Source organism: Dipodomys merriami, unplaced genomic scaffold (genome assembly GCF_024711535.1).
Source record: "Dipodomys merriami isolate MVZ:Mamm:240054 unplaced genomic scaffold, mDipMer1.0.p SCAF_106, whole genome shotgun sequence".
Classification (NCBI taxonomy): Eukaryota; Metazoa; Chordata; class Mammalia; order Rodentia; family Heteromyidae; genus Dipodomys; species Dipodomys merriami.
The window spans coordinates 3,497,865-3,522,329 of record NW_027202338.1 but is presented as its reverse complement, the minus strand read 5'-3'; the positions used below and the strand labels follow the sequence as shown (position 1 = coordinate 3,522,329).

The 24,465-nt window shown below is 52.7% G+C and overlaps 1 protein-coding gene across 4 annotated transcripts; it reads right to left on the bottom strand.

The window, feature by feature from the left end:
* Nucleotides 1–21: 21 nt before the first annotated feature.
* Nucleotides 22–15,444, bottom strand: LOC138811897 (centrosomal protein CCDC61-like). Of its 4 annotated transcripts, none has more exons than XM_069999866.1 (14): nt 15,399–15,444; nt 10,042–10,200; nt 9,456–9,538; nt 6,438–6,595; nt 4,695–4,874; nt 2,478–2,688; nt 2,267–2,349; nt 1,461–1,630; nt 1,306–1,381; nt 1,065–1,213; nt 905–983; nt 666–726; nt 335–407; nt 22–230 (listed from the first exon to the last, which is right to left on the bottom strand). In XM_069999866.1, exons 2-14 carry the CDS (start codon nt 10,187–10,189, stop codon nt 133–135), a joined length of 1,569 nt encoding a protein of 522 aa, XP_069855967.1. In that variant the 5' UTR covers nt 10,190–10,200; nt 15,399–15,444; the 3' UTR covers nt 22–132. The 4 variants fall into 4 exon arrangements, with proteins under 4 accessions (XP_069855967.1, XP_069855974.1, XP_069855960.1 ...); XM_069999873.1 differs by having other exon boundaries at nt 15,352–15,404; XM_069999859.1 differs by lacking the exon at nt 15,399–15,444 and adding an exon at nt 15,246–15,335.
* Between the last annotated feature and the right edge of the window lie 9,021 nt (nt 15,445–24,465).

The window sequence follows — 24,465 nt, the reverse complement described above, 5'->3', positions numbered from 1 at the left end:
ACCAGGGGGCTCAGGCCCCATTAACCACCCCAAGGGGTCCCAGGACCAACGTTTATTTACAAAATGCACAAGCCCCGCCCCCCAGCAGGCGGGTGGGGCTTGGGGGGACGGGGCGCAGCCCCACCCCGCCCGTCAGGACCGCGTGTCCAGCCGGTTCATGTACTCCTGCAGGGCCTTCAGGCGCGCGTCTATCTCAGCCATGTCCACGGCCTGGTGGTCCGAGCTGTACTCTGTGGGCGCAGGCGTGGGGGTGTGAAGCGGACCCCTCATGGTCAGCCCTATGGTCACACCCATGGGTGTGACTGGGAGGGCCCGGCCGGGGTCCCATGCTCACCTTTGATGGGGACCCAGCCCCCCGAGTTGGCCAGGCGTTTCTGATGACCGCTGCGCTCCCGGGGGCTGGGCTTCTGGTGTGGAGGAGAGGGAGAGTCAGGGAGGCACCTGCCCCACACGAGAACCCCAAACCCAGGGCCCAAGTAGCATACATATTAAGTTACATGTGGGGTATCACGGGGGCGGGCAGGGGAACGAGGCCCCGGGTCACACAGGCCTGGAAGGAGGGGCTGGCCTTTCCAATTGAGGAAGACCCACAAACAGCCTCCCCCACCCCCACCCTCCACCCAAGAGCCCCAGTGACATTCCCGGGAGGCACGGAGGTCACTCACAACGTCCTGCCCACTCCAGGGTGTGGGGCTGGCTGGCTTCCTTCGGGCTCGAGAGTGGATGCTGGGAAGATGGAGAATCGAGGCACGTGGAGGGGGTGGAGGGCGGGGCCCGGCCCCTGGCCACTCCCACCTGGCCCCTGTTCAGAGGATCCCGCCCCCAAGCTGGGCAAGAAGACCAATCAATGCAGAAGCCCTGCCCCCTCCAGGAGGGTGGCCCCGCCCTGGGCAGCCAGGGTTACCCTCTGGTGAGGGACTCGGAGAAGTCCTCCAGCTCGCTGGCGGAGCTGGCCGAGGAATAGCGGCTGCGGAAGCTGTCCACTGCGGGGAGAGGAGACCGGGGTGAGCCGGTGGGCCTGGGCCGCCGCCCAGGCCCGCGCCCCCCGTCGGGCCCGTGGTTACCCGAGGAGCTGCGGTGCCGGGAGCGGTTGGCGGCGTCCCCTCGGCCCCTCTCGGTAGCAGGGGGCCGCGTCGGCCGAGACCACGAGACCGAGGGTCCGTCTCCGCTTCCTCCACTGCCTCGGCGGTTCCGCTGCTGCTGCTGCTGCTGCCTGGGAAGCGGGGAGGAGAGGGCCCGGCTGGGCACGGGGCACGGGGGGGGGGGGGGCCGGCAGGGGCGCGGACAGCGGCCGCGGCCACTCACTTCATCCGGATCTCCCTCTGCTTCTTCTCCTTGGCTTTCACGAAGGCCGTGGGGTCGAAGCGTGGCGCGCGACTACCTAGGGCAGAACGGGCTGTGCGGAGGCGGGGGTCACGCGCAGGGCCCCCCGGGCCGGGCAGGACCGCACGGGCACCGACCTGTGGGAGAGGGCGAGGAGCGGGCGGGCCGGCCTCGGCCGCGGGCCCCGCGGCTGCTCTCTCGGGATGAGGAACGGGTGACCCCGCGACCCCGAGACGTGGAGCGCTCCCGGGACAGCGAGGCCCGCTCTTCGCGGGACGCGGGCGGCACCACCGGCGGAGTGCGTCTCCTGAGAGCAAAGGACCTTGGTCACTTTCCCGCCCGCCCGAGCCCACGCCTCAGGGACGCCTTTTTGTCCTTGAACCCCAATCATTCCCGCTGGGTTCCGGTGACCCCAACGGTGAGGAAACATCACCTGATCACCTGGCTCCCGGAGACTCAAGAAAACCTCAGACCCCGCCCACAATTAGTAGCCCAATTCCCATGCCTCAGCAGTTCATCAGGCCCCGCCCACCCCGAGCCCGCCCACCCAAGAAGCCTACCGCAGCCCCCTCCGGTCCCCGCCCATCTCATCTCCCTGTCCCCGCCCACCCCGAGCCCGCCCACCCAAGAAGCCTACCGCAGCCCCCTCCGGTCCCCGCCCATCTCATCTCCCTGTCCCCGCCCACCCCGAGCCCGCCCACCCAAGAAGCCTACCGCAGCCCCCTCCGGTCCCGCCCATCTCATCTCCCTGTCTCCGCCCACACCAAGCCCGCCCACCCACAGAGCCTACCACAGCCCGCCCTCCTCCAGTCCCCGCCCATCTCATCTCCCTGTCTCCGCCCACGCCAAGCCCGCCCACCCACGGAGCCTACCACAGCCCGCCCTCCTCCAGTCCCCGCCCATCTAATCTCCCTGTCTCCGCCCACCCTGAGCCCACCCTTACCCCCTCTTGTACGAGGCCAGCTCCGCGTGGAGCGTCTTTAGCCGGGCTCTCAGGCTCCGCTCCGATGCCTTCACCTCCTCGAGCTGTGAGGATGGAGGAGGAGATCAGGGGCTCCGTTCCAGGCCCAAGTCCACGCCCCTCGCAAGGTGGAGCCCAGGGATGAGAATCCAAGCTAGGGCCCCATCCGCCCATCAGCCCGCCCGCCCCTCACCTCCTTGGCCAGGCGGTGGCAGTCCTGGCTGCGGCGGGTCGAGGTCTGGTGCACGAAGCCCCGCTCCTGCCGTAGCTCCAGCTCCAGGCCCCGCACCACCCCGCGTAGCGCCTCGGCCTCTTGGCGCGCGGCCCGGGCCGCCAGCGCCTCCTCCCGGGAGCGGCCCAGCTGGGCCTCCAGCTCTCGCTTCTCTGCGGCCAGGCGTGACACCCTAGGAGGAGGGAGGAGGGAGGAGGGAGGAGGGAGGAGAGAGGAGGGAGGAGGGAGGGCTGGAATGGTGCCGCATCCCCATTCCCTGCCAGGAGTGGGCAAGGCTCCTGTCTCCTCCCGACCAGGGGGGAACAAGGTCTCCCCACACCTGGTAGAGGGCGATCAAGGTCTTACCATCCCTTCTGTGGGAGGAGGGGTGCGACACATCCCCACCCCACCCCACCCACCAGGTGGAGGAGAGCCCGCCTCACACACAAACCCTACCCCTTTGCAGAGGGGAGGGGAGAAACACAGCTGTGCTCAGCCTGGATCAAACAGATCTCATCAACCTCGGCAGCAGCGCTGGGGTCCATCCTCCCCCCGCCCTCAGCCAGGTCTGTCTTCCACTCACTATTGGACTCTATTAAATTCAAGTCTGACCAATTCACTATCATGTTCCAAACACTTAATTAGCTGCTTAATTAGCTGTTTTGTTTTTTGAGCCAGGGTCTCAATGTAGATAGATCCTCCTGCCTCCAGCCCACGAGTACTGGGATTGCAGTGTGCACCAACACACCCAGCTGCGCCAGCTCTATTTATGATAGCAAAAAAAGTTTAAGAAAACCATCATCAGAACCCAAGGAAGCCAGGCACTTGTGGCTCAGGCCTGTCATCCTATCTACTCAGGAAGCTGAGATATGAGTATCAAGGTTCAAAGCCAGCCTAGACAGGAAAGTCTATGAGACTCCAATAAACTATTCCCCAAAAAACTGGAAGTAGAACTGTGGCTCCAGTAGTAGAGTGCTAGCCTTGAGCACAAAAACTGAAGGACAATGCCCTGGCTCTGAGTTTAAGCTCTAAGACTTTCACTTAAAAAAAAAGACATGGGGCTGGGAAGGTGGCTCAGTGGTAGGGCACTTACACTTGCCTTGCATGCCTGAGGCCCTGGGTTTGATTCCTCAGCACCACATAAGCAAAAAGAAAAAAGAAAAAAGCCGGAAGTGGCGCTGTGGCTCAAGTGGTAGAGCACTAGCCTTGAGCTGAAGAGCTGAGGGACAGCACCCTGGCCCAGAGTTCAGGTCCCACGACCGGACCCCCCCCCCCAAAAAAAAGACAAGAATGGAGGATTAATCAGTGATGTCAAACAATGATTACAAACACTAAAAAAATTAAAAAGGATCTAATTAGATGAATATGTAATAATATAAAATCAATCATGCAAATATCAATGTAATGCATATTTATTTAAAGAACACACAAAAGTCCACCAAGCCCAGCACTGGTGATTCACCCCTGTAATACTAGCTACTGAGGAGGCTGAGATCTAAGGATCACAGTTCAAAGCCAGCCAGGGCAGGAAAGTCCGTGAGACTCTTATCTCCAATAAACCACTCAAAAACCGGAAGTGGCATTGTGACTCACGCAGTAGAGCACTCACCTTGAGCTGAAGAGCGCAGGGACAGTGCCCAAGCCCAGAGTTCAAGCCCCACGACTGACAAAAAAAAAAAAAAAAGTCCACCAAGATGGGTAAAATCTACAAAAAGTGTGACAGAATATTACTGAGTCATTAAATAAAACCCAAATAAACAGAGATACTCTCTTTATAGTCTGGAATACTCACTATTTATAAAGATGCCATCTGTTCTCAAGCTGTTCTATTAAAAAATTATTACAACCTAGCTGGGCAGCAGTGACTCACACCTACAATGCTAGCTAGCTACTCAGGAGGCTGAGATCTGAGGACTATGGTTCAAAGCCAGCCAGAACAAGAAAGTCCAAGAAACTCATCTCTAATTAACCACCAAAAAGCCAGAAATGGAGCTCTATATATAGCTCAAGTGGTAGAGCATCAGCCTTGCGTGCAATACCTAAGGGACAATACCCAGGCCCTGAGTTCAAGCCCCAAGTCTAGCACATTCACACACAAAAAAGGCAGGCCCAGAACCAGAGAGCTAAGGAGGGGCAGCCAGAGTAGGTGCACGTGGAGTCTCCGCAGTGCATGATGGGACATGCCCCTCCCAGACTCACTGCTCCCGCAGGTGCCAGATCTCCGTCTCCCTCGTCTCCCTCGAGTCCCTCGTGTCCCGGGTGTTCTGGCCATCCAGCCCTCGAAGGCGGCTCAGCTCCTCCTTCAGTGAGCGGATGATGCCCTGGAGAACCACAGGGTCTGGCTTGCCCTGGTACGGGAGGGGCAGCGGGTAGTGAATCCTGAGGAGGGGGATTAAAATCGTGGCATCTCAGAGACTAAGAATCTACCCCAGGAAAATAGCAGGGTGCAGAGAATACCAGTGAGCAGGACAACACAGGCCCCAACTCCCATTCTAATGCTGTCCTGGTGGACATCCTTGCCCGCCCCTTACTCCATCTGTGCTTCACCCCAAAAGTCTCTAATGTATGCAGCCTGAGGGCACTGGGACAGGGATCCCAGGTGTAGTAGCAAGCAATGTCCTTGTCACCTGCTGGAGTAGACTGGCATTGTGTCCCCTGTAGAAAACACCAGAGCTCTGTGAGAGAATGGGCTTGGCTTGCCCTGACACCCCTTGGCTGGGAGGAGGGGTGTAATATTTAAATACCCCACCGAAGTTCTGGGTTCTTTTTTTTTTTTTTTTTTGGGTCCGGTCATGGGGCCTGAACTCTGGGCCTGGGCGCTGTCCCTCAGCTCTTCAGCTCAAGGCTAGCACTCTACTACTTGAGCTACAGCACTACTTCCACTTTTTTCTTTTTGCTTATGTGGTGCTGAGGAATCGAACCCAGGGCCTCAGGCATGCAAGGCAAGCGCTCTACCACTGAGCTACCTTCCCAGCCCCCTCTTAGTTCTTTTCAGGCATACTCAACCACCTACAATTCACTCAGGCCAGGGAACTTCCCACCTGATAACCCAGGAGCTACTTATTAGCAGATACTCCAGCCACTCCCTGCTGCCTGCCAGATCCTTTTCCCAGCATCCTTTTCACTTGAACTCTTCTAGCCAAATACTGTGGGAACATTTTTTTTTTTTTTTTGGTCAGTCGTGGGCCTGAACTCTGGGCATGGGCACTGTCCCTCAGCTCTTCAGCTTAAGGCTAGCGCTCTACCACTTGAGCCACAGCACCACTTTTGGCTTTTTCTGTTTATGTGGTGCTGAGGAATTGAACCCAGGGCCTCATGCATGCATGGTAAGCACTATACCACTGAGCCACCATCCCAGCCCCCAAACATTTTGGTTTCCCTGATAAAAATCAGCAGATTCAGCCAGGTACTGATGGCTCATGCCTTTCATCCTAGCTACTTGGGAGGCTGAGATCTCAGGATCTCTGTTCAAAGCCAGCTCTGGTAGGCAAGTGCTGTGAGACTATTAGCTCCAATGAACCACCAGAAAAACTGTAAGTGGTGCTATGGCTCAAGTGGTAGAGCACTAGGCTTAAGCAAAAGAGCTCAGGGAAAATGCCCAGGCCCTGAATTCAAGTCCCAAGACTGACCAAAAAAAAAAAAAATCAGATTCATTCAATTAGCAAACACAGCTTGAGCCTCTTCTGGCTGCGTTGCTACAGGTGCAATAGCTGGATGTCCAATAGAAGACAAATACAGGCTCACAAAATCAACATGTTAGGAGTGATATAGGAAATTAAAAGCAAAAAGAAGAGTCTGAATCCCTAAGGGAAATGTTGAAGAACTGCCAGCTCATCTAGATGTGGTCAAGTATATTTGTTTAAATTAACTGGTAATGCTTATTTTACTACTTGTACTCCCACAGCAAGGACTCCAAAGGCATGGCTGGTGGCCCCTGCCCACCTGTCAAACTCCACGGAGTAGATGAGGATGAGGTAGCGCTTGGAGTTGAGCTGGGCTGATCTGGGGGCCAGCGTGCTGGGGCGGCCCCCCAGCTTGCGACTCCGAAGGGTCTCCAGGTCTGTGTAGGTCAGCAGGTCCAGGGTGACCGACTCGCTGCTCTGTTGAGGATAGGGAGGAATGAACTGTCCCCATCCAATCTCTGGGGGGTGGAGGGTCCCCAAGACCCTCTCCGGAGTCCATAAGGCCCAAAATGATTCTAACACAGACACAGATATGTGCCCTTTTCATTGGGGGTGGGGATGGGGGAAAGGTGATAGCAAACCTGCAGGTGACAATGCTGCCCCCTGGTGGGAACCAAGCCAGCTGCACCCAAGAGGGTGCAGTTAACTACAATGTTCAATATTACAGTTCTCCTTTTACTTCCCTCACATGGGTGTAAAGCAGTATTTTCCTATATATTTTTCAACCAAAGCATATCACAACAGACCGAACACAAGAAAAGTACATGCAAGCTGGGTGCCAGGGGCTCACACCTGTTATCCTAGCTACTCAGGAAGCTGAGATCTGAAGATCACAGTTCAAAGCTAGCTTGGGCAGGAAAGGCTGTGAGACTCTTTATCTCCAATGAGCCACTGGAAAACTGGAATTGGCACTGTGGCTCAAGTGTAGAGCACTCGCCTTCAGCTGAAGAGCTGAGGGAGAGCACTCAGGCCCAGAGTTCAAGCCCCATGACCGACCAAAAAAAAAAAAATTACATGCAAATCCAATGGCGTTCTATTTTTTTTTTTTTTTTGTCGGTCGTGGGGCTTGAACTCTGGGCCTGGGCGCTGTCCCTCAGCTCTTCAGCTCAAGGCGAGTGCTCTACCACTTGAGCCACAGCGCCACTTCTGGTTTTCTGGTGGTTTATTGGAGATAGGAGTCTCATGGTCTTTCTTGCCAGGGCTGGCTTTGAACCACGATCCTCAGATCTCAGCCTCCTGAGTAGCTAGGATTACAGGCGTGAGCCACCAGCGCCTGGCTGGCGTTCTATTTTAAAGCAAAGACTTTTGTATTCTTCTTTAGTACTGAGGCTTGAACTCAAGGGTCTATACTTAGTCAACTGGTATTCTATCATTTGAGCACACTTTCAGCCTGGCATTTTGATGAGGATTTTGAAGAAAGAGTCTCAACAGCTTTTCTGTCCAGGCTGGCCTTACACTGTGATCCTCTGATCTCAGCCTCATGAGAAGTTAGGATTATAGGGGTAAGCCACTGGCATTCAGCTAAACCAGAAAATAAAAAGACTTGGAAGGGCTGAGGCATCAGATTCCAACCTGAGCAGCCAACAAAAATGTAAAATGAGCCAGAGACTGGCAGCTCACGTCTATCATCCTAGCTACCTGGAAGACTGAGATTTGAGTACTGAGGTTCAAAGCCAGCAGGAAAGTCTATGAAACTCTTATCTACAATTAAACCACCAGAAAACTGCAAGTGGAGTTGTAGCTCAAAGTGGTAGAGCACTAGCCTTGAGCAAAAAAGAGCTCAGGGACAAGCCCAGGCCCTGAGGTCAAGTCCCACGACCCACAACAACTCAAATGTGAAATGATGATACATCTCCAAGTTTTGGTTTTGGAAAATATATTATGCATTAAAATGTTAGCCAGGCACAAGTAAGTGCCCCATGCCTGTAATCTAGCTACTTAGGAGGCTGAGATCTGAGGATCACGGTTTGAAGCCAGCCCAGGCAGAAAAGTCCATGAGATTCTTATCTTCAATAAAAACTACTCAGAAGAAGCTGGAAGTGGCACTGTGATTTAAATGGTAGAGCACTAGCCTTGAGCAAAAAAGAAGCTTCAGGACAGGGCCCAGGCCCAGGTTTCAAGCCCCAGGATGGGCAAAAAATCAAAAAATAAAAATGTTTAGGGCTGGGAAGGTGGCTCAGGGTAGAGCGCTTGCCTTGCATGCATGAGGCCCTAGGTTCGATCCCTCAGCACCACATAAGCAAAAAGAAAAAAGCCGGAAGTGGTGCTGTGGCTCAAGTGGTAGAGCGCTAGCCTTGAGCTGAAGAGCTGAGGGACAGCGCCCAGGCCCAGAGTTCAGGTCCCATGACCGGACCCAAAAAAAAAAAAAGTTTAGATTTACATTTTCTCTCTCTCTCTCTTTTTGCCGGTCATGGGGCCTGAACTCTGGGCCTGGGCACTATCCCTCAGCCCTTCAGCTCAAGGCTAGTGCTCTACCACTTGAGCTGCAACGCCACTTCCGGCTTTTTCTTATTTGGTGCTAAGGAATCAAACCCAGGGCTTCATGCTTGCAAGGCAAGCACTCTACCACTGAGCCACCTTCCTAGCCTCGCCCTTCCCCCCTCCCCCATTTTTTTGTCAGTTATGGGGCTTGCACAGTGGGCCTGGGCACTGTCCCTGAGTTCTTCAGCTCAGGGTGAGTGTTCTACCAATTAAGCCACAGCACCACTTCCAGTCTCTGAGTGGTTTATTAGAGATAAAAGTTTCATGGACTTCTCTGCCTGGGCTAGCTTTGAACTGGGATCCTTAGAGCTCAGACTCCTGAGTAGCTAGGATTTCAGGTATGAGCCACTGGCACCTGGCTTTTTTTTTTGTGCCAGTCTTGGGGCTTGAACTCAGGTCCTGGGCACAGTCCCTGAGCTCCTTTTGCTTAAGACTAACTCTCTACTACTTGAGCTAAAGTGCCACTTCCAGCTTTTTGGGGATAGTTTATTGGAGATAAGAGTCTCATGGACTTTTCTGCCCAGGCTGGCTTTGAAGGTGGTCTTCAGATCTCAGCCTCCAGAGTAGCTAGGGTTACAGGTGTGAGCCACCAGAGCCTGGCTCTGAATATTCTATATAAGAGTAATCATCATCCAACTCATAATAAACCATTTGTATTTGAGAAAGATGAGAAAGCCTGGTCTCTTCATGAAACAGAAGACATCTCCCCCAGGAGTCTGGTCAAGAGAGCCCTCCCCTAGCATCACCAAGCACTCTGGGGACCAGCATCCTCCCTCTCCCTCCCCCAGCTCCTTACGTGGGTGAGAGCCGACTCCATCATGTTACAGAAGATACTGAACTGCTTGAAGTTCCCTGTCTTGTGAGTCAGGTCTTCAATGACTAGGTGGGAAGAAAAGTCTCTCTAAGCCAGGCACCCGCAGTTCACACCTGTCATCCTAGCTACTCAGGAGGCTGAGATCTGAGGATCATGGTTCAAAGCCAGCCCGGGCAGGAAAGTCTGTGAAACTCTTATTTCCGATTAACCACCAGAAAACTGGAAGTGGTCCTCTGGCTCAAGTAGTAGCGCGCTTGCCTTGAGCCGAAGAGCTCAGGGACTGGGCTCAGGCCCCCAATTCAAGCCCCACAACCGACAAAAAGAAAAAGAAAAAAAAATCTCTCTTGAAGTCTGACCATTTGCCCCGGCTAAGGGCCAAGCATCCAAGGTCTTCCTCATTCCCCACCTTTGGTTCTTGTGGCCTGAGGAAATAGGGCCTCCACCCCTCCCCACCTTGGAAAGGCGAGAGGAGGGACTATCATCTGTCTCATTGGTTGGCTTCATCTTCCGGGGAGCAGCTGATCCCAGTGGGGGGAGAGGTAAGCCCACCCCACAGTGCCATACTCACAGCTGGCATCGAACTCGCCCCGCCACTGGTCAGCCGTCATGCGGTCCTCCACCTCCAGCTCCAGTACCTGCCCAGAAACCACCATGCGCACTGCATGCTCCACACCACGGAAGACATAGTCCACCTGCAGGCCAGCTGGCTGGTCCATGGGCCCCGTCACTGGAGAAGGCAAGGGGGTGGAGGGACTGAGGACCCAGACTCTGGAGCTGACAGGCCCAGGATGCACCTCCTCATCCACCACATGTCATCCATCACTCATCAGCCAAGGCACTTTGGGAGAAGGACTTGAGGGCAAACTGGAAAGGGGGGACCATCAGTGCTGGGGCTCAGAGGGGACATCTGAGCAGAGCTGAAGGGGGTGAGTGAGGGAACTGGGTAGTCATCTGGATGGAGAAAGAACTCCAGATCCAAAAAGCTGGAAGTGGTGGCTCAAGTGGTAGAGCACTAGCCTTGAGCTGAAGAGCTGAGGGACAGTGCCCAGGCCCAGAGTTCGGGCCCCATGACCGGACCCAAAAAAAAAAAAAAAAGTTTTGGGGCTGGGAAGGTGGCTCAGTGGTAGAGCACTTGCCTTGCATGCCTGAGGCCCTGGGTTCGATTCCTCAGCACCACATAAGCAAAAAGAAAAAAGCCGGAAGTGGCACTGTGGCTCAAGTGGTAGAGTGCTAGCCTTGAGCTGAAGAGCTGAGGGATAGCGCCCAGGCCCAGAGTTCAGGCCCCACGACCGGACCCAAAAAAAAAAAAAAAAAAAAAAGAACTCCAGATCCAGCAACCGATGATACCCTGAGCTCATTTGCACTGAATTAAGCAGTGATTCCTCAGTCCTGTGAGTATAAACACCCAACCTTAATAGCAAGAGTTACAATTGTGAAGAAACCCATTACAAACGGCTGGGCTGGGGGAGGATCAGACCTCTGCCCTCCCCCCAGGATTGTAGATGGCGGTTCACAACAAGGTCCCTGGCTGCCTGGGTTTCCATCCTTACTTAACCTCTCCATGGGCCAGAGTTCCTAGCCATAATTGGGTGACAGCCTAGGGCTGGGAGAGTGCTGAGAGAAACCACATTATACCTTTAACATACTCAGTCTCCAGGATATGAATGGGGAATCTGAGGCTGCGCAAGAAAAGGAGGCTGCAACCTGGGCACTGGTGGCTTACACCTCTAACCCTAGCTACTCAGGAGGCTGAGATCTGAGGATCACAGTTCAAAGCCAGCCTGGGCAGGAAAGTCCATGAGACTCTTATCTCCAATAAACCACCAGAAAACTGGAAGTGGTACTGTGGCTCAAGAGGTAGAGCGCTCACCTTGAGCTGAAGAGCTGAGGAACAGTGCCCAGGCCCAGAGTTCAAGCCCCATGACCAACCAAAACCAAAACAAACCAACAACAACAACAACAAAAGGAGCCCGCAGCTTCATCAAAAATAGACCCTCCATAATTCACACTGCCAGCACTGTCCCATGGACAGCAAAGAGAAGCACCACAACTCAAGGTCTGTGATTTTTTTTAACCTGTCCAAAGTACTTCAGTATTTGAATATCTAACAAGGTTTTTGGACTCTTCCAAAATAAACAGACCTACAGGATTTTTGTTTTTGTTTTTGTCAGTCTTGGGGCCTAAACTCAGGGCCTAGGCGCTGTCCCTCAGCTATTCAGCTCAAGGCAAGGGAGGGCTTTACTGCTTGAGTCACAGAGCCACTTCCGGTTTTCTGGTGGTTAATTGGAGATACGAGTCTCATGGACTTTCCTGCTCAGGCTGGCTTTGAACTGTGATCCTCAGATCTCAGCCTCCTGAGTAGCTAGGATTACAGGCATGAGCCATTGGTGCCAGGCTTAGACCTACAAGCTTTTGCAAATAATATTAGGGGCTCCTAGGATACCAGTCCCTAAATCCATCCACAGATCCCCTTTGTCAGAGGTCCAAGGACCTTTGCTTGAGCCCACAGGTCCCAGGTACCTCTCTGTGTCTACATCAGAGCTCTTAACTTTGAGGGGTGAGTCTAAGGTGCTTTTTGAAAGGCTACATGAAATCTAGGGGCCCCTAACAATTATGCCTTCATGTTCTGGGAGTTCTGCGGTATCAATTGGTAATCCCAGATCTTGTTGCTAACATTTCAATGTGTCCTTCATTCTCTGACCGCTGGGCAGTCCAGGCCCCGCCCCTCACACTTCATGGGCCAATCAGCTACCCCACAATCCAGGTTACCAAAACATTACAGGTTACTAAGACATTGGAAAAGCCCTGCGGAGGTTAACTGAAGCAGGATCCCCACACACCCCAATCCCCAACTGGGCCCTCCCTTTCCTACCTTATCAAGGTAGGAAGGAGCCCCATTCTGAGGTGCCAAGTGTCCCTACAGCTCCCACATGGCCACCTCCACCTCCCCTTTGTGCTGTTTCCCAGAAACCAGCCCCTCTACCCACAAAGTCATCCCCTCTCCAACCTACTCTCCCACACTGTGGGGGACAGAGAATGTTGGTCATGTGTCATCTGTATGTGTGTGTGTGTGTGTGTGTGTGTGTGTGTGCATGTGTGTGTCTCTCTTTCTCTCTCTCTCTCTCACACACACACACACTACTGGTCAGGACTCTGCCACACACACATTTGCCCAGTTCTAATCCATGCATATCCCACTCCCCTTTTTTTTTTTTGTCAGTCGTGGGGCTTGAACTCTGGGCCTGGGTGCTGTCCCTTAGCTCTTCAGCTCAAGGCGAATGTTCTACTGCTTGAGCCACAGCGCCACTTCTGGTTTTCTGGTGGTTTATTGGAGATAAGAGTTTCACGGACTTTCATGCCCGGGCTGGCTTTGAACCATAATCCTCAGAGCTCAGCCTCCTGAGTAGCTAGGATTATAGGCATGAGCCACGGGCACCGGCTCTGCATATCCCACTTTTGATCATCCTCAAATTTCCAGTGTCTCCTCCAAATTGTATGCAAAGCCCCACCCCCTTGCAAACACACATTTCCCACCTCTCCTCCTGAGCCCCCTCCCCCATCCCAGCCCTGGCCCTCTACCTGCATCCTCCCTCCTCGCTCTGTGACTTGTGGCCCATCCTGGTAGCTGACTTCATTCCAGTTCCAGGGCTCTGCTGGGTCCTCTTCTTCACCTCAGCCTCCTAACTCCAAATCCCAGCCATGCCTTCAAGGCTCACTCTTGCCAGTCATTCAGTCTGATGACATCACTCCCAGCCAGCCAGCAGGCAAGCATCCTCTCTGGTCTATCCACTGACCCCAGTGATTCCCAACGCTACACACAGGCACTCAATCTCCATCTTTCATGAAGGAGGGCAGTTCTGCTGTGCTGGCTCTTCCCCTGCCCTCACTCAGGGCCACAGCTGAGAGGCCTCCATGTTGGGCTCTTCCAAGACCACACCACTGATTCCCACACCCCTATAGGCAAATCGCCATCCCAACCACCTCCTCCTGCTGGTCATTTGCCCCCCACCACATATTCCAGCCCAGCAACATCCCAGGGGCACTGTCACGCAGGATACCCTCCCACCCCACACACACAGGGCATGGCATGGGTGTCCCTCTGCACCCTCACTCTGAGCACCCCTACCCACAGCCCAGGCAGATCGGAGCACTACCCAGGGATGCTTCCATTGAGCCATACCATCAGCCCAGCTTTTTTTTTGCCGATCACCCAGAGATAAAGAGTGTCTCACAATTTTCTGCCCCCACTGGCTATAAACTTGAATCTTCAGATCTCAGCCTCCTGAGTATCTAGAATTAGAGGTGTGATCTGCCATTAACTGGGTTTGGGGTGGAAGCTGATCTGAATCCTCTGCTCTCGGCCTCTTGAGTATCTAGGATTACAGATCTAATTGGCTATCAGCTGGGTTTGGAGTGGACGCTGAGTGGGGAAACCACAAGTTTAAGATTGAATGTCAGGGGCTGGGAAGGTGGCTCAGTGGTAGAGCACTTGCCTTGCATGCATGAGGCCCTGGGTTCGATTCCTCAGCACCACATAAGCAAAAAGAAAAAAAGCTGTAAGTGGCGCTGTGGCTCAAGTGATAGAGCGCTAGCCTTGAGCTGAAGAGCTGAGGGGCAGCGCCCAGGCCCAGAGTTCAGGCCCTACGACTGGACCCCCCCCCAAAAAAAGACTGAATGTCAGTTGAACTCCCAATAAGAGAAGAGTGGGGTGGGCGGGAATGTGGCTTAGTGGTAGAGTGATTGCCTAGCATTCATGAAACCCTGGGTTCCTTTCCTCAATACCACATAACCGGAAGTGGCACTGTGGTTCAAGTGGTAGAGAGCTAGCCTTGAGCTGAAGAGCTGAGGGACAGGGACCATGTTCAGAGTTCAAGCCTCAGGTCCGGCAAAAAAAGGGAAAAAAAATAAAGAGAAAAGTGGGCCATTGGATACAGGAGTATGGAATTCAGGGCAGAGATCAGGGCAGAAAGAGACAAAGGTAAAGAGTGTGAAGCAGGCCGAACACTGGTGGCTCACACCTGTAATCCCTACCTATTCCGGAGGCTGAGATCTGTGGATGGAGGTTCAAAGCCAAGCCGGGCAGAAATGTCTATAAGACTCTTATCTCCAATTAACCACCAGAAAACCGGAAATGGAACTGTGGCTCTAAGTAGTAGAGTGCCAGCCTTGAGCCAAACAGCTCAGGGACAGTGCCCAAGCCCTGAGTTCAAACTCCATGACAGAAGAGAGAAAAAAAGTGACGTTTCAAATTGAATGATCTAGAAAGACAAACAATGAGGTCAACTCCATCAACGATGAAACTCCAAACTCAGGCACGGGTTTAAATTCACCAACAGCTCCTACAGAAGCAGGGCCAGGGACAGAACCAAGATCCAAACTAGAGCAATCTGAGGTCAGAACTCAACACATTTTCCCCCCTCTATCTCTCGGTGTAGCCCAGGCTGTCCTCAAACTCAGGATTCCCCAACCTTCATCTCCTGAGTGCTGGGATTACACACTTGCCACCACCATGCCAAGCCAGAACCCACCAAATGGTAGATGATGAAGAGTTAGCAGTTGGGAATGTGTGGCTCAAGTGGTGGAGCGCCCTGCCTAGCTAGTGCCAGGCCCTAAATCCAACCTCCACCCCCAAAACACACACACGTTAAACGCAGCTCTGGACTGATTACAAGAGGGGCTCTCGCTATTCTGCGATCTCCTGAATTACAACTTCACCCCCCCCCCCACCATTCAAGACCCTTCTTACAACTCCCCCCCCCATTACATACTCACCCTCGGCCCCCTGACCTCTCATTCGAGCTCCTATCCGTGTTACTGGGAACCCCTCTCCCTACGCCCACACTGCCGGGCCAGGTGCCCTCCATAGCCCACTCTTCACCTAGGAGCCCCCTGCCCGGAGCTCCACGGTCCCCGGCCGCCTCTCACCTTCTCCCGGGACTCCTCTCCTCGCGAGCGGTTCAACTGCCGAAGCTCCAGCCCCGCCCCAGGATCCGGCTTTCTCACTCTTGATTGGCCTTCGCTAACCAGCAACCACGTTTTCATTCGTTGGTAAAGATGCCAGTCACTATATCCCGCCCATCCCCTCCAAGAGAATCCGCCTCCCGAAGCTTTCCATTGGCCAATTTGGAAGAGGTGTTCCTGAGTAGGTTTTGGGAAATTCCCTGTCTTCCTTCTCGCTCTTTCTCTCCTCCAATCACAACTAGCTAATGCAACTGTCAGTCACAGAAAAGGTTAGTGTGGAATGTCCCAGAAGTATCTCTTGACCCCGCCCACCACCCCCTGCGGCAAGTAGACCACGCCCACGAGGGGCGGGGCTGGAGAGGGGAGTCCGGTGTGTGAATTCACCAAAAGCTGCGGGAACTTTTCTCCACCGAAAAGGCCGGCTGAGCTTTCTTTTTGCCTCCCGTGCATTTCAAGCTCGAACTAAAACCCTGTGCGGTCAGTCGTTGGTCATATGTAAAGTTTACACCTGCTCTCTAGCTTGGACCTCCCTTCCAAATTCAGGTTCCTGAATTCACTTTTCTCTAGCTGTTTTCCACCGGAATCTAATGGACAGCTCCATACTTTTTGTGCACAGCTGAACTTCTGGCTTCTCGCCTCCCCCAACCCCCTTGCGATCCATTTCATCACTTAAATAGAAACTTCATCCCAGCAGCTGTTCTCAGATCAAAAACTTCTGGAAATGATTTTGATTCCTTCCCTCCCTTCCTCCTTCCTTCCCTCCCTCTGACACCCAATCCATCAGCAAAGTCTGTCAGTTCTGCCTTCGGAATATATGCAGATTCTAAGCCCTCCTCCACTCTTCCGTGCTGTCACCTCTCATTCAAAGTATTTTTAAACCTTTCACTAAAAAGCTCTCTGGCAAGCCGGGGGCCTGGGTTCAGTTCCCAACCTGAAGGTGAGAATGGGGTGAAGAGTCTTGGGTGGAAATTAAGATATAGCCAACTTCTGCAAAGAGACACCTGCTATCTATCATGCATTCGCACCGCACTAATCGCATGGTGAGTTGAGCTGTCCACCAGCAGATGAATGGATACAGAAAATATACATCACTGGAATATTATTCAGTGATTTTATTTGATTTGATTTTTTTTTTTTTTGTCGGTCGTGGGGCTTGAACTCTGGGCCTGAGTGCTGTCCCTCAGCTCTTCAGCTCAAGGCGAGCGCTCTACCACTTGAGCTACAGCGCCACTTCCGGTTTTCTGGAGGTTTATTGGAGATAGGAGTCTCACGGTCTCTCCTGCCCGGGCTGGCTTTGAACCTCGATCCTCAGATCTCAGCCTCCTGAGTAGCTAGGATTACAGGCGTGAGCCACCAGCGCCCAGCTTGATTTGATTTTTTATATCCAGTGATTTTTAAAAATCAAAGAAGCCCTGCGCTGGTGGCTGACACCTGTAATCATAGCTACTCAGGAGGCTGAGATCTGACTGAGGATCATAGTTTGAACCAACCTGGAAAGTTTGTGAGTCTCTAACCTCCAATTAACCAGAAACAAAAATTTGAAGTGGAGCTGTGGGTCAAGTGGTAGAGCACCAGCCTTGAGTGCAAGAGCTAAGGGAGAGCACTCTGGCCCTGAGTTCAAGCCCCAGGCCTGGCACTATGACAAAACAAAACAAAAACGGAAAGAGAGCAACCTAGATTGGTTCTTTATGTTCTCAGAAAAAAACTCCACTTTAGTTTCTTTGGGACACAAAGCAACGAATGACCTAACCTCCCTTATACAAGGTGACTGTGTTTGCTAGGTAGAAAGGGTAGGTCAGGGTGAAAGTGCCCCTTTGGGGGTAGGAAGAATTTGGAACTTGAAGGTGCTCAGCAGAAAGCATTTGCTGATGGATTGGCTGTGAGTTTAAAAGGGGTGTCAGGGGCAACGGTATGGTTTCTGGCCTGAACAACTGAGAGAGTTTGGAATTTATCCCAGAGGCTGTAGGGAGTCCAGGAAGATGAGGCTGGGGTGGGGGTGGGGACTCGCTTAGTTGCCAGAACTACCAAGGTGGCAGCCAGCTCCGGGAACACAAGCCTGAGACAGAAAAGGGTGGATTTGGGGCCTGGCTCAGCTCCATCTCCCTCTGGCCTCCTGGGCAAATGAAACAGTCTGGGGACCTTAATTTTCCCACCCTACCAAGAGACTGTTAGGATTAAAAGAAATCCGCAGGCTCTCAGTGCTAAGACATTTTTGTTCCAAGTTTCTGTGATTAAAATGTCCTCAGGATCAGATGGACATGAAGTCAGCCTTCAGTCTCCTCCTCAAAGTCTACACTTACAGCTCTAGACAGGTACTGATGGCTTTGTTTGTTTTTGAAGGTACTGGAATTTGAACTCAGGACCTTTTCCTTGATAGGCAAACTCCTCTACTACTTGAACCAGGGACCCCAGCCCATTTGCATCTCTCCATCTCCTGAGCCCCTGCAGGATGTATAGACAAAGAAATCTCATCCCTGGAATCTTCTCTGGTTGTAGCTGTAACCTCCTCAGTCTGACTCTTCCCCTCCATCCACTACCCAGGTCTGATTAAAATCTCCTGGTAAAGTAGGTACCTATGGCTCACACCTGTAATCCCAGACTGAAATCTGAGGATTATAGTTCAAAGCCAGCCTGACAGGAAAATCCACGAGACTCCTATCTCCAATGAATCCCCAAGAAAGCCAGAGGTTGAGTTGTGGCTCAAGTGGTAGAGGAAAATAGCTAATCAAGAGCTAGAGACTCTGGGCTGGGAATGTAGCATAGTGATAGAGTGCTTGTCTAGCATGCATGAAGCCCTGGGTTCTATTCCTCAATACCACATAAACAGAAGAAGCCAGAAGTGGCACTGTGGCTCAAGTGGTAGAGTGCTAGTTTTGACCAAAAGAAGCTTAGGGACAGAGCCCAGGCCTTTAGTTCAAGCCCCAGGACTGGCAAAAAAAAAAAAAAAAGTGCTAGAAGCTCTCAGTTCAAGTCCCAGTACTGGCTGGTACACAAACACAAAAAATTCTAGAACTTTACCTCTAAACCTGACACTAGGACAGAGTGTGGTCACAATTAGTAATGGGCTGAGAGATCTGAGCTTGGGTTCATAGCATAAAGGAGTTATGGTGTTATGGCTCTTGATTCTGTTTTACAATCACTGAGTTGTGATGGAAATGTTTCTTTTTGTTTGTTTCTGGTCGGTTGTGGGGCTTAAACTCAGGGCCTGGGTGCTGTCCCTGAGCTCTGCTACTTTGATCCACAGCTCCACTGGCACTTTTCTTTTCTTTTTTTTTTTCGGGGGGGGGGGGTCCGGTCATAGGGCCTGAACTCTGGGCCTGGGCGCTGTCCCTCAGCTCTTCAGCTCAAGGCTAGCACTCTACCACTTGAGCCACAGCGCCACTAACGGCTTTTTTCTGTTTGCTTATGTGGTGCTGAGGAATCGAACCCAGGGCCTCAGGCATGCAAGGCAAGCGCTCTACCACTGAGCCACCTTCCCAGCCCCACACTGGCACTTTTCTGATGGTTGATTGGAGATAAGAATCTCATGGCCATTCCTGCCTGGGCTGGCTTTGAACCTTGATCCTCAGATCTCAGCCTCCTGAATAGCTAGGATTACAGGTATGAGCCTCCAGCGCCTGGCTGGAAATATATTTCTTACTGTGAGTCCAAAACGTGTGAAAAGCCCTGCCCCTATGCTGCTGCCTGTCCCGAGCCAAGGATGACATTAAGAGCGGCTCACATTTAGCTCTGTGCTGAGACTATGGCCCTCAGGGTCTTCACCACATCCACAGCCATTGTGCTACTCTGCCGTCCCTCCCGCCCTGTCCCCAGATCAGGAGAGACAGTTCCAAATCTGAGGTTACCAGACCGGAAGTGAGAGGAACAGGGCTGCTCTCCCCCCTGAAAGCTGCTCAGGTGACAACTCCCACAATGACCAGCTGGCCTTACCTCTCCTGATCCCTCCCCCACCTCTTGGGAGATGGGGTTCCACCCACCCTCAGAGACTCCTCACAGCTACCTCCTAGGCCCTCTGGGAAGTACCATTGGAACCTGCATTTTACAGGCTAGAAAACTGAGGTCTTTCATACCAGAGGAACAAAAGCATTTCCAAGAATTCACCAGGTGTTGGTGGCTCACCCCTGTAATTCTAGCTACTCAGGAGGGTGAGATCTGAGGATCAAGATTCAAAATCAGCCCAGGCAGGGAAGTTCATGAGACTTCCCCCCCACACTACATCCTGGGGCTTGAACTCAGGTCCTGGGCACTGTTCCTGAACCTCTTTGTGCTCAAGGCTAGTGCTCTACCACTTGAGCCATTGTACCACTTCCAGCTTTTTCTGAGTAGTTTATTGGAGATAAGAGTCTCATGGACATTCCTTCCTGGGCTTGCTTCAAACCTCCATCCTCAGATCTCAGCTTCCTGAGTACTTTGGATTACAGGTGTGAGTCACTAGCACCCAGCTTGTGAGACTCTTATCTCCAATTAATCACCAGAGAACTAGATGTGGAGCTGTGGCTCAAAGTGGTAGAGGGCTAGCCTTGAGCAAAAGAGCTCAGGGGCAGTGCCCAGGCCCAGTTCAAGCCCAACATCTGACAAAAGAAAGAAAAGAATTCATCATTTTATCACCCTTTTCCACACTCCCTCCTTTACAATGGCTAAGAATGGGTCTTCTACTGGACACCCTCACCAACTCATGTAGTTTCTGAGTCTTGAACTCAGAACCCTGTGTTCTTGCTTAAACTTCTTTTCTCAAGTCTGGCACTCTACCACTTGAGTCACACCTCCACTTGGTCCTGCTTTTTGGTGTTTCCTTGGAAGTAACATGCTTCTGGACTTCCCTGCTGGGAGCTGGCTTTGAACTGTGATCCTCAAATCTCAGCCTCCTGAGTAGCTAGGATGACAGGTATGAGCCACCAGAGCCCAGCAACAGGCCACACTTAAAAATTCCATAGCACTATGATCCTAGACACACTTTCCAAGCATCAGTTTCCTTTTCTGAAATATGGTGCTAATAATAGTTACCTACCCAAGGCCACGTATAAGACTTAAGTTAGAAGACATAGAGCGTTCTTAGAGCAGTGGCCACACCCCTCAGCAGAGAATTTCCCAGCAGTCCGTGCAATTGAACCATCTGTCCTCCTTGACTTGGTCATAGGGAAGTCCTTTGCTAGGAAGAAAAGAAAAAGCCAGGCTCTGGTGGCTTACACCTGTCATCTTAGCAACTCAGGAGGCTGAGATCTGAGGATTGTAGTTCAAAGCCAATGGGGGCAGGAAAGTCCATCAGACTCTCATCTCCAATTAATCACCAGCAAACTGGAAGTGGATCTGTGGCTGACAAAAGTCAGGGACAGCACCTAGGCCCTGAGTTCAATCCCCAGGACTGAGAAATAAAAGGAAGTAAGAAGCTGGGCGCCGGTGGCTCACGCCTGTACTCCTAGCTACTCAGGAGGCTGAGATCTGAGGATTGTGGTTCAAAGCCAGCCCAGGCAGGAAAGTCTATGAGACTCTTATCTCCAATAAACCACCAGAAAACTGGAAGTGGGGCTGTGACTCGAGCAGTAGAGTGCTTGCTTTGAGCTGAAGAGCCCAGGGATAGCGCCCAGGCCCAGAGTTCAAACCCCACGACCGACAAAAAAAAAAGAAAGAAAAAGAAAGGAAGGAAGGAAGGAAGGAATGAAGAAAGAAAGAAAGAAAGAAAGAAAGACAGAAAGAAAGAAAGTAAGAAAGAAAGAAAGGAAATTAGAATTTGACAGTAGATCTGCCTGTACTTAAAAAAAAAAACTCTGAATCACAATGGTCCCTTAAGAGAGATCAGTGTCCAAGAACACTGGTTCTCCAAATGAAGGAGTCTGATGCTCAGAGAGGGTGAGCAGGTGCCCAGGTCACACAGTAGGTAAGTGACAGAGCCAGGATTCCAACTCAGATTCTTCTATGTCCAGGTTCAGGTTACCCTGCACTCCAGTGAGCCCCTCCATCAGGGTTCTGATAAGCAGGAGGAAAAAGAGGGGCTGCCTCTGAGTCAGCTGATCCTGGTCTGTGGTGTCCCTGGTCCTTGGTCTCTATTCAGTCTAGCATGTCTGCTCCCCGAAAATCTCTGAGGTGGGGGGTTACAATGGGATGCACAGATGATGGGAAAGGGTGCAGCCCCCTCTGCCTTCCTCTGATTGGGGCCGTGCAATCCCCCAGGATTTGGTGCTTGGAAAGCTGACGTTGGGTTGCTATGGTGATGGGTTTGGGGCGGTTGCCATGGTAGCAGAACTAGCCTTGGTTTAAAAATATCTAGGAGGAGGTTTGTGTTTGTGTGTGAGTGTGAGTGCGTGACCGACCGGGCTGTTGTGTGCGTCCAAACGGGAAGATTGGGTGGATTTGGGGCTGCAGGCATGGGGAGGGGAGAAGTAAGCAGTACAGCACCCCAAGTGTGTTGTAACAATGAGTGTCATTGTGTGTGCTAGACTCTGGGCCCTGTATCTAGATGTGTGTGTGTGTGTGTGTGTGTGTGTGTGTGTGTGTGTGTGTGTGTGTGTGTTGATACCCAGTTTACATGCAAGCTATAATCCAGGCTGGTTTTCAGTGTCTACGTCTTACGTAATGAGGGCTGTTCATGTGTCTTGTTGGTCTTGTCTGTGCATGTCTAACTTTTCTGGGTGTGTGGGAACCACGTATGAAGTATTCACACCTGAGACATGCTTGGATGTTAGCTGTGGCTGGCTGGCTAGTAGATGGTTGGCTGTGTTGTACCACTGGCTGTTCATGACTGAATGTGTGTTAGCAGTGTGTGTGTGTGTGTGTGTGTGTGTGTCCATTCCATAGCACACCTGTGTGGACCAGTACTGAGACCGTACACTTGTGTATCCCAGTGTGCCTCTGTGTGTACTGTGTACCTGAGGGGGGAAACTTCACACCCAACTCCATGGTTGCTCAAATATGTACCTGTGTTTGTGTGTGTCTATGGAACTCAGAAGGCCTAAGGTATGGCTCTCAGCCTGACCTCCGCATCTCTCTGCATCCCTCCTGCCTCTTCCCTGTCTCCATGGCAACCAGCTCCTCGGCTCCCTCCAGGAAAATGGAGGGGGAGGATCCAGACTGCAGTGGACCACAAGCCCCTCCTTCCCTCCCCCTTGGCTCCAGGGACAATGAAAGGGGGAGGGGACAGATGGGCGGCCACCCCATCCACCCCAGGCCATCTGCTTCCCCCTTCGTCCTGAGGACCTTTGAGCATACCAAGTGGAGCAGATCTCAGTGTGTACAGACGCTCCCAACCTGCCACAATTCCCCCTTCCCAGACACCCCTTAGAACCTAATCTTGCTCTGGTCAAACTAGAAAGGAAAGAAATCCTTAGAGATCAGGGAATCTTGGGAGACAAAAATGCATGTACCAGAAGACATGACTATTACCAATGATCCATTCCAAGGAAGAGCCCCTGCCTCTTCCAGGGAGAGTTCTGAAATTAAGCTCATCCTCTACTGAAACTCCAGTTTTCCCTCTGTCTAGCTGTGTTCCTGGACAAGCTCCATTCCAGGTTCCCAAGCCTAAGTTTTGTTCTCTGAAAAATCAGAATTCCCTAAGGATCTCACGGCAATCCTAAACCAAGAGGGCCAACACCATCTTGTTTCCTGTAATGACCCAACATCTGGGCAAGAACCTGACACTTAGGCAGGATGACCAGGAGTACAGGTGATAGTACATCAACTTCTGAGCTCATGTTTTATTGAATTCATCCCTCTGAGTTCCTGTGGTAGCCTTGTAACTATTGTGTGTGTGTGTGTGTGTGTGTGTGTGTGAGAGAGAGAGAGAGAGATAGATAGATAGATAGAGAGAGAGAGAGAGAGAGAGAGAGAGAGAGAGAAAGAGAGAGAAAGAGAAAGAGAGAGAGTGTCAGAGTCAGAGTCAGAGTCCTGGGGCTTGAACTCAAGGATACTGTCCCTGAGCCTCTTTTGCTCAAGGCTAGCACTCTACTACTTGAGCCACAGCTCCACTTCTAGTTTCTTTAGTGGTTCATTGGAAATAAGAATCTCACAGACTTTTCTGCCTGCCTTGGCTTCAAACAGGAATGCTTAGATCTCAGCCTCCTGAGCAGCTAGGACTGTATTTCTTGATGGACTACCTGACCAGGATTTCCCTGCTTCTTCGGGGGGGGGGGAGCCGAGGAGCAGGGGTTAGAAGACAAGAAGAAGCAAAAGATGGAGTGATGTCAAGTCTCTCAGGCTCCTTTTCCTCGTTTATAAAATGAGGATAAGAAAAGTGCCTGGAAAAATTAACTTTCCCCCCCCGTGGCTAAACGCGATCACTTCTATGAAGCACTTACTTAGTACCAGCCCTGGCACCAAAGTAAAGTTCTCAAGAAAAGCTCCTTAAAGGTGAGGGGTGGGAAAGGAAGGGCGAGGGATGAACCTGTGGTCCTCAGGATGGATGCCGAGAGCTCGGGTCCCTTCTCCTCAACTCCGGGAGGGGCGTGGCCAACCCGGAGGGACGCGGCCCAGGTTTCAAAGATGGACCAATGGGAGCGCGGAGAGGGCGTGGCCTCGCCTGACATGGGCGGGGCCCCGGCGGGTGGGCGGGGCCAGGCCGCTGTGGGAGCCTCCGGGAAGAAGATGCTCGGGCCAGCCGCCACCGCCAGCCTTGTCGCCGCTGCCGCCCGTGCCCGCCGCTGCCCCCCGGGCCCCCACTAGCGGCCGCCTGCTCCTCCTCCTCCTCTTCCTCCTCTCATCTCCAGCCCCCCGCCCCGAGCAGGGCCTGGGCGGGGGGGAGGGGGGGCTCGGCCCTCCTCCCTGGGGACCAAAGAAAGGGGGGAGGTCCCGTCCCCTGACCACTCAGATCTTGAGAGAGACCCCACCTCTCTGTTCTCTGGGGTACGTGTGTGTGGGGGCTCCATCCGAGAACCCCCCTCTCACCCTCTCCCCACCCGGCTCGCGTCCGCTCTCTGGGCTCTGTCAGCACCCCCCCTTCCCACAGCCGGAGCCGGGCTCCCCCCCCATCGCGGGGTCCCCCTCCCCCTTCGCCGCCCCCTCCCCCTCCTCCCCTCCCCCTCCCCCCCCCACCATGAGGATG

Bases quoted from the DNA above. Each gene is read 5' to 3' on its own strand.
- LOC138811897 (XM_069999859.1), bottom strand. From the start codon at position 15,267: ATGAGAGGTCAGGGGGCCGAGG. The intron at 10,201-15,245 runs GTGAGTATGTAA...TGCCTTCTCCAG, and splicing joins GAGAGGTCAGGGGGCCGAGG to TGACGGGGCCCATGGACCAG. The intron at 727-904 runs GTAACCCTGGCT...CCATCTTCCCAG, and splicing joins TCCGAGTCCCTCACCAGAGG to CATCCACTCTCGAGCCCGAA.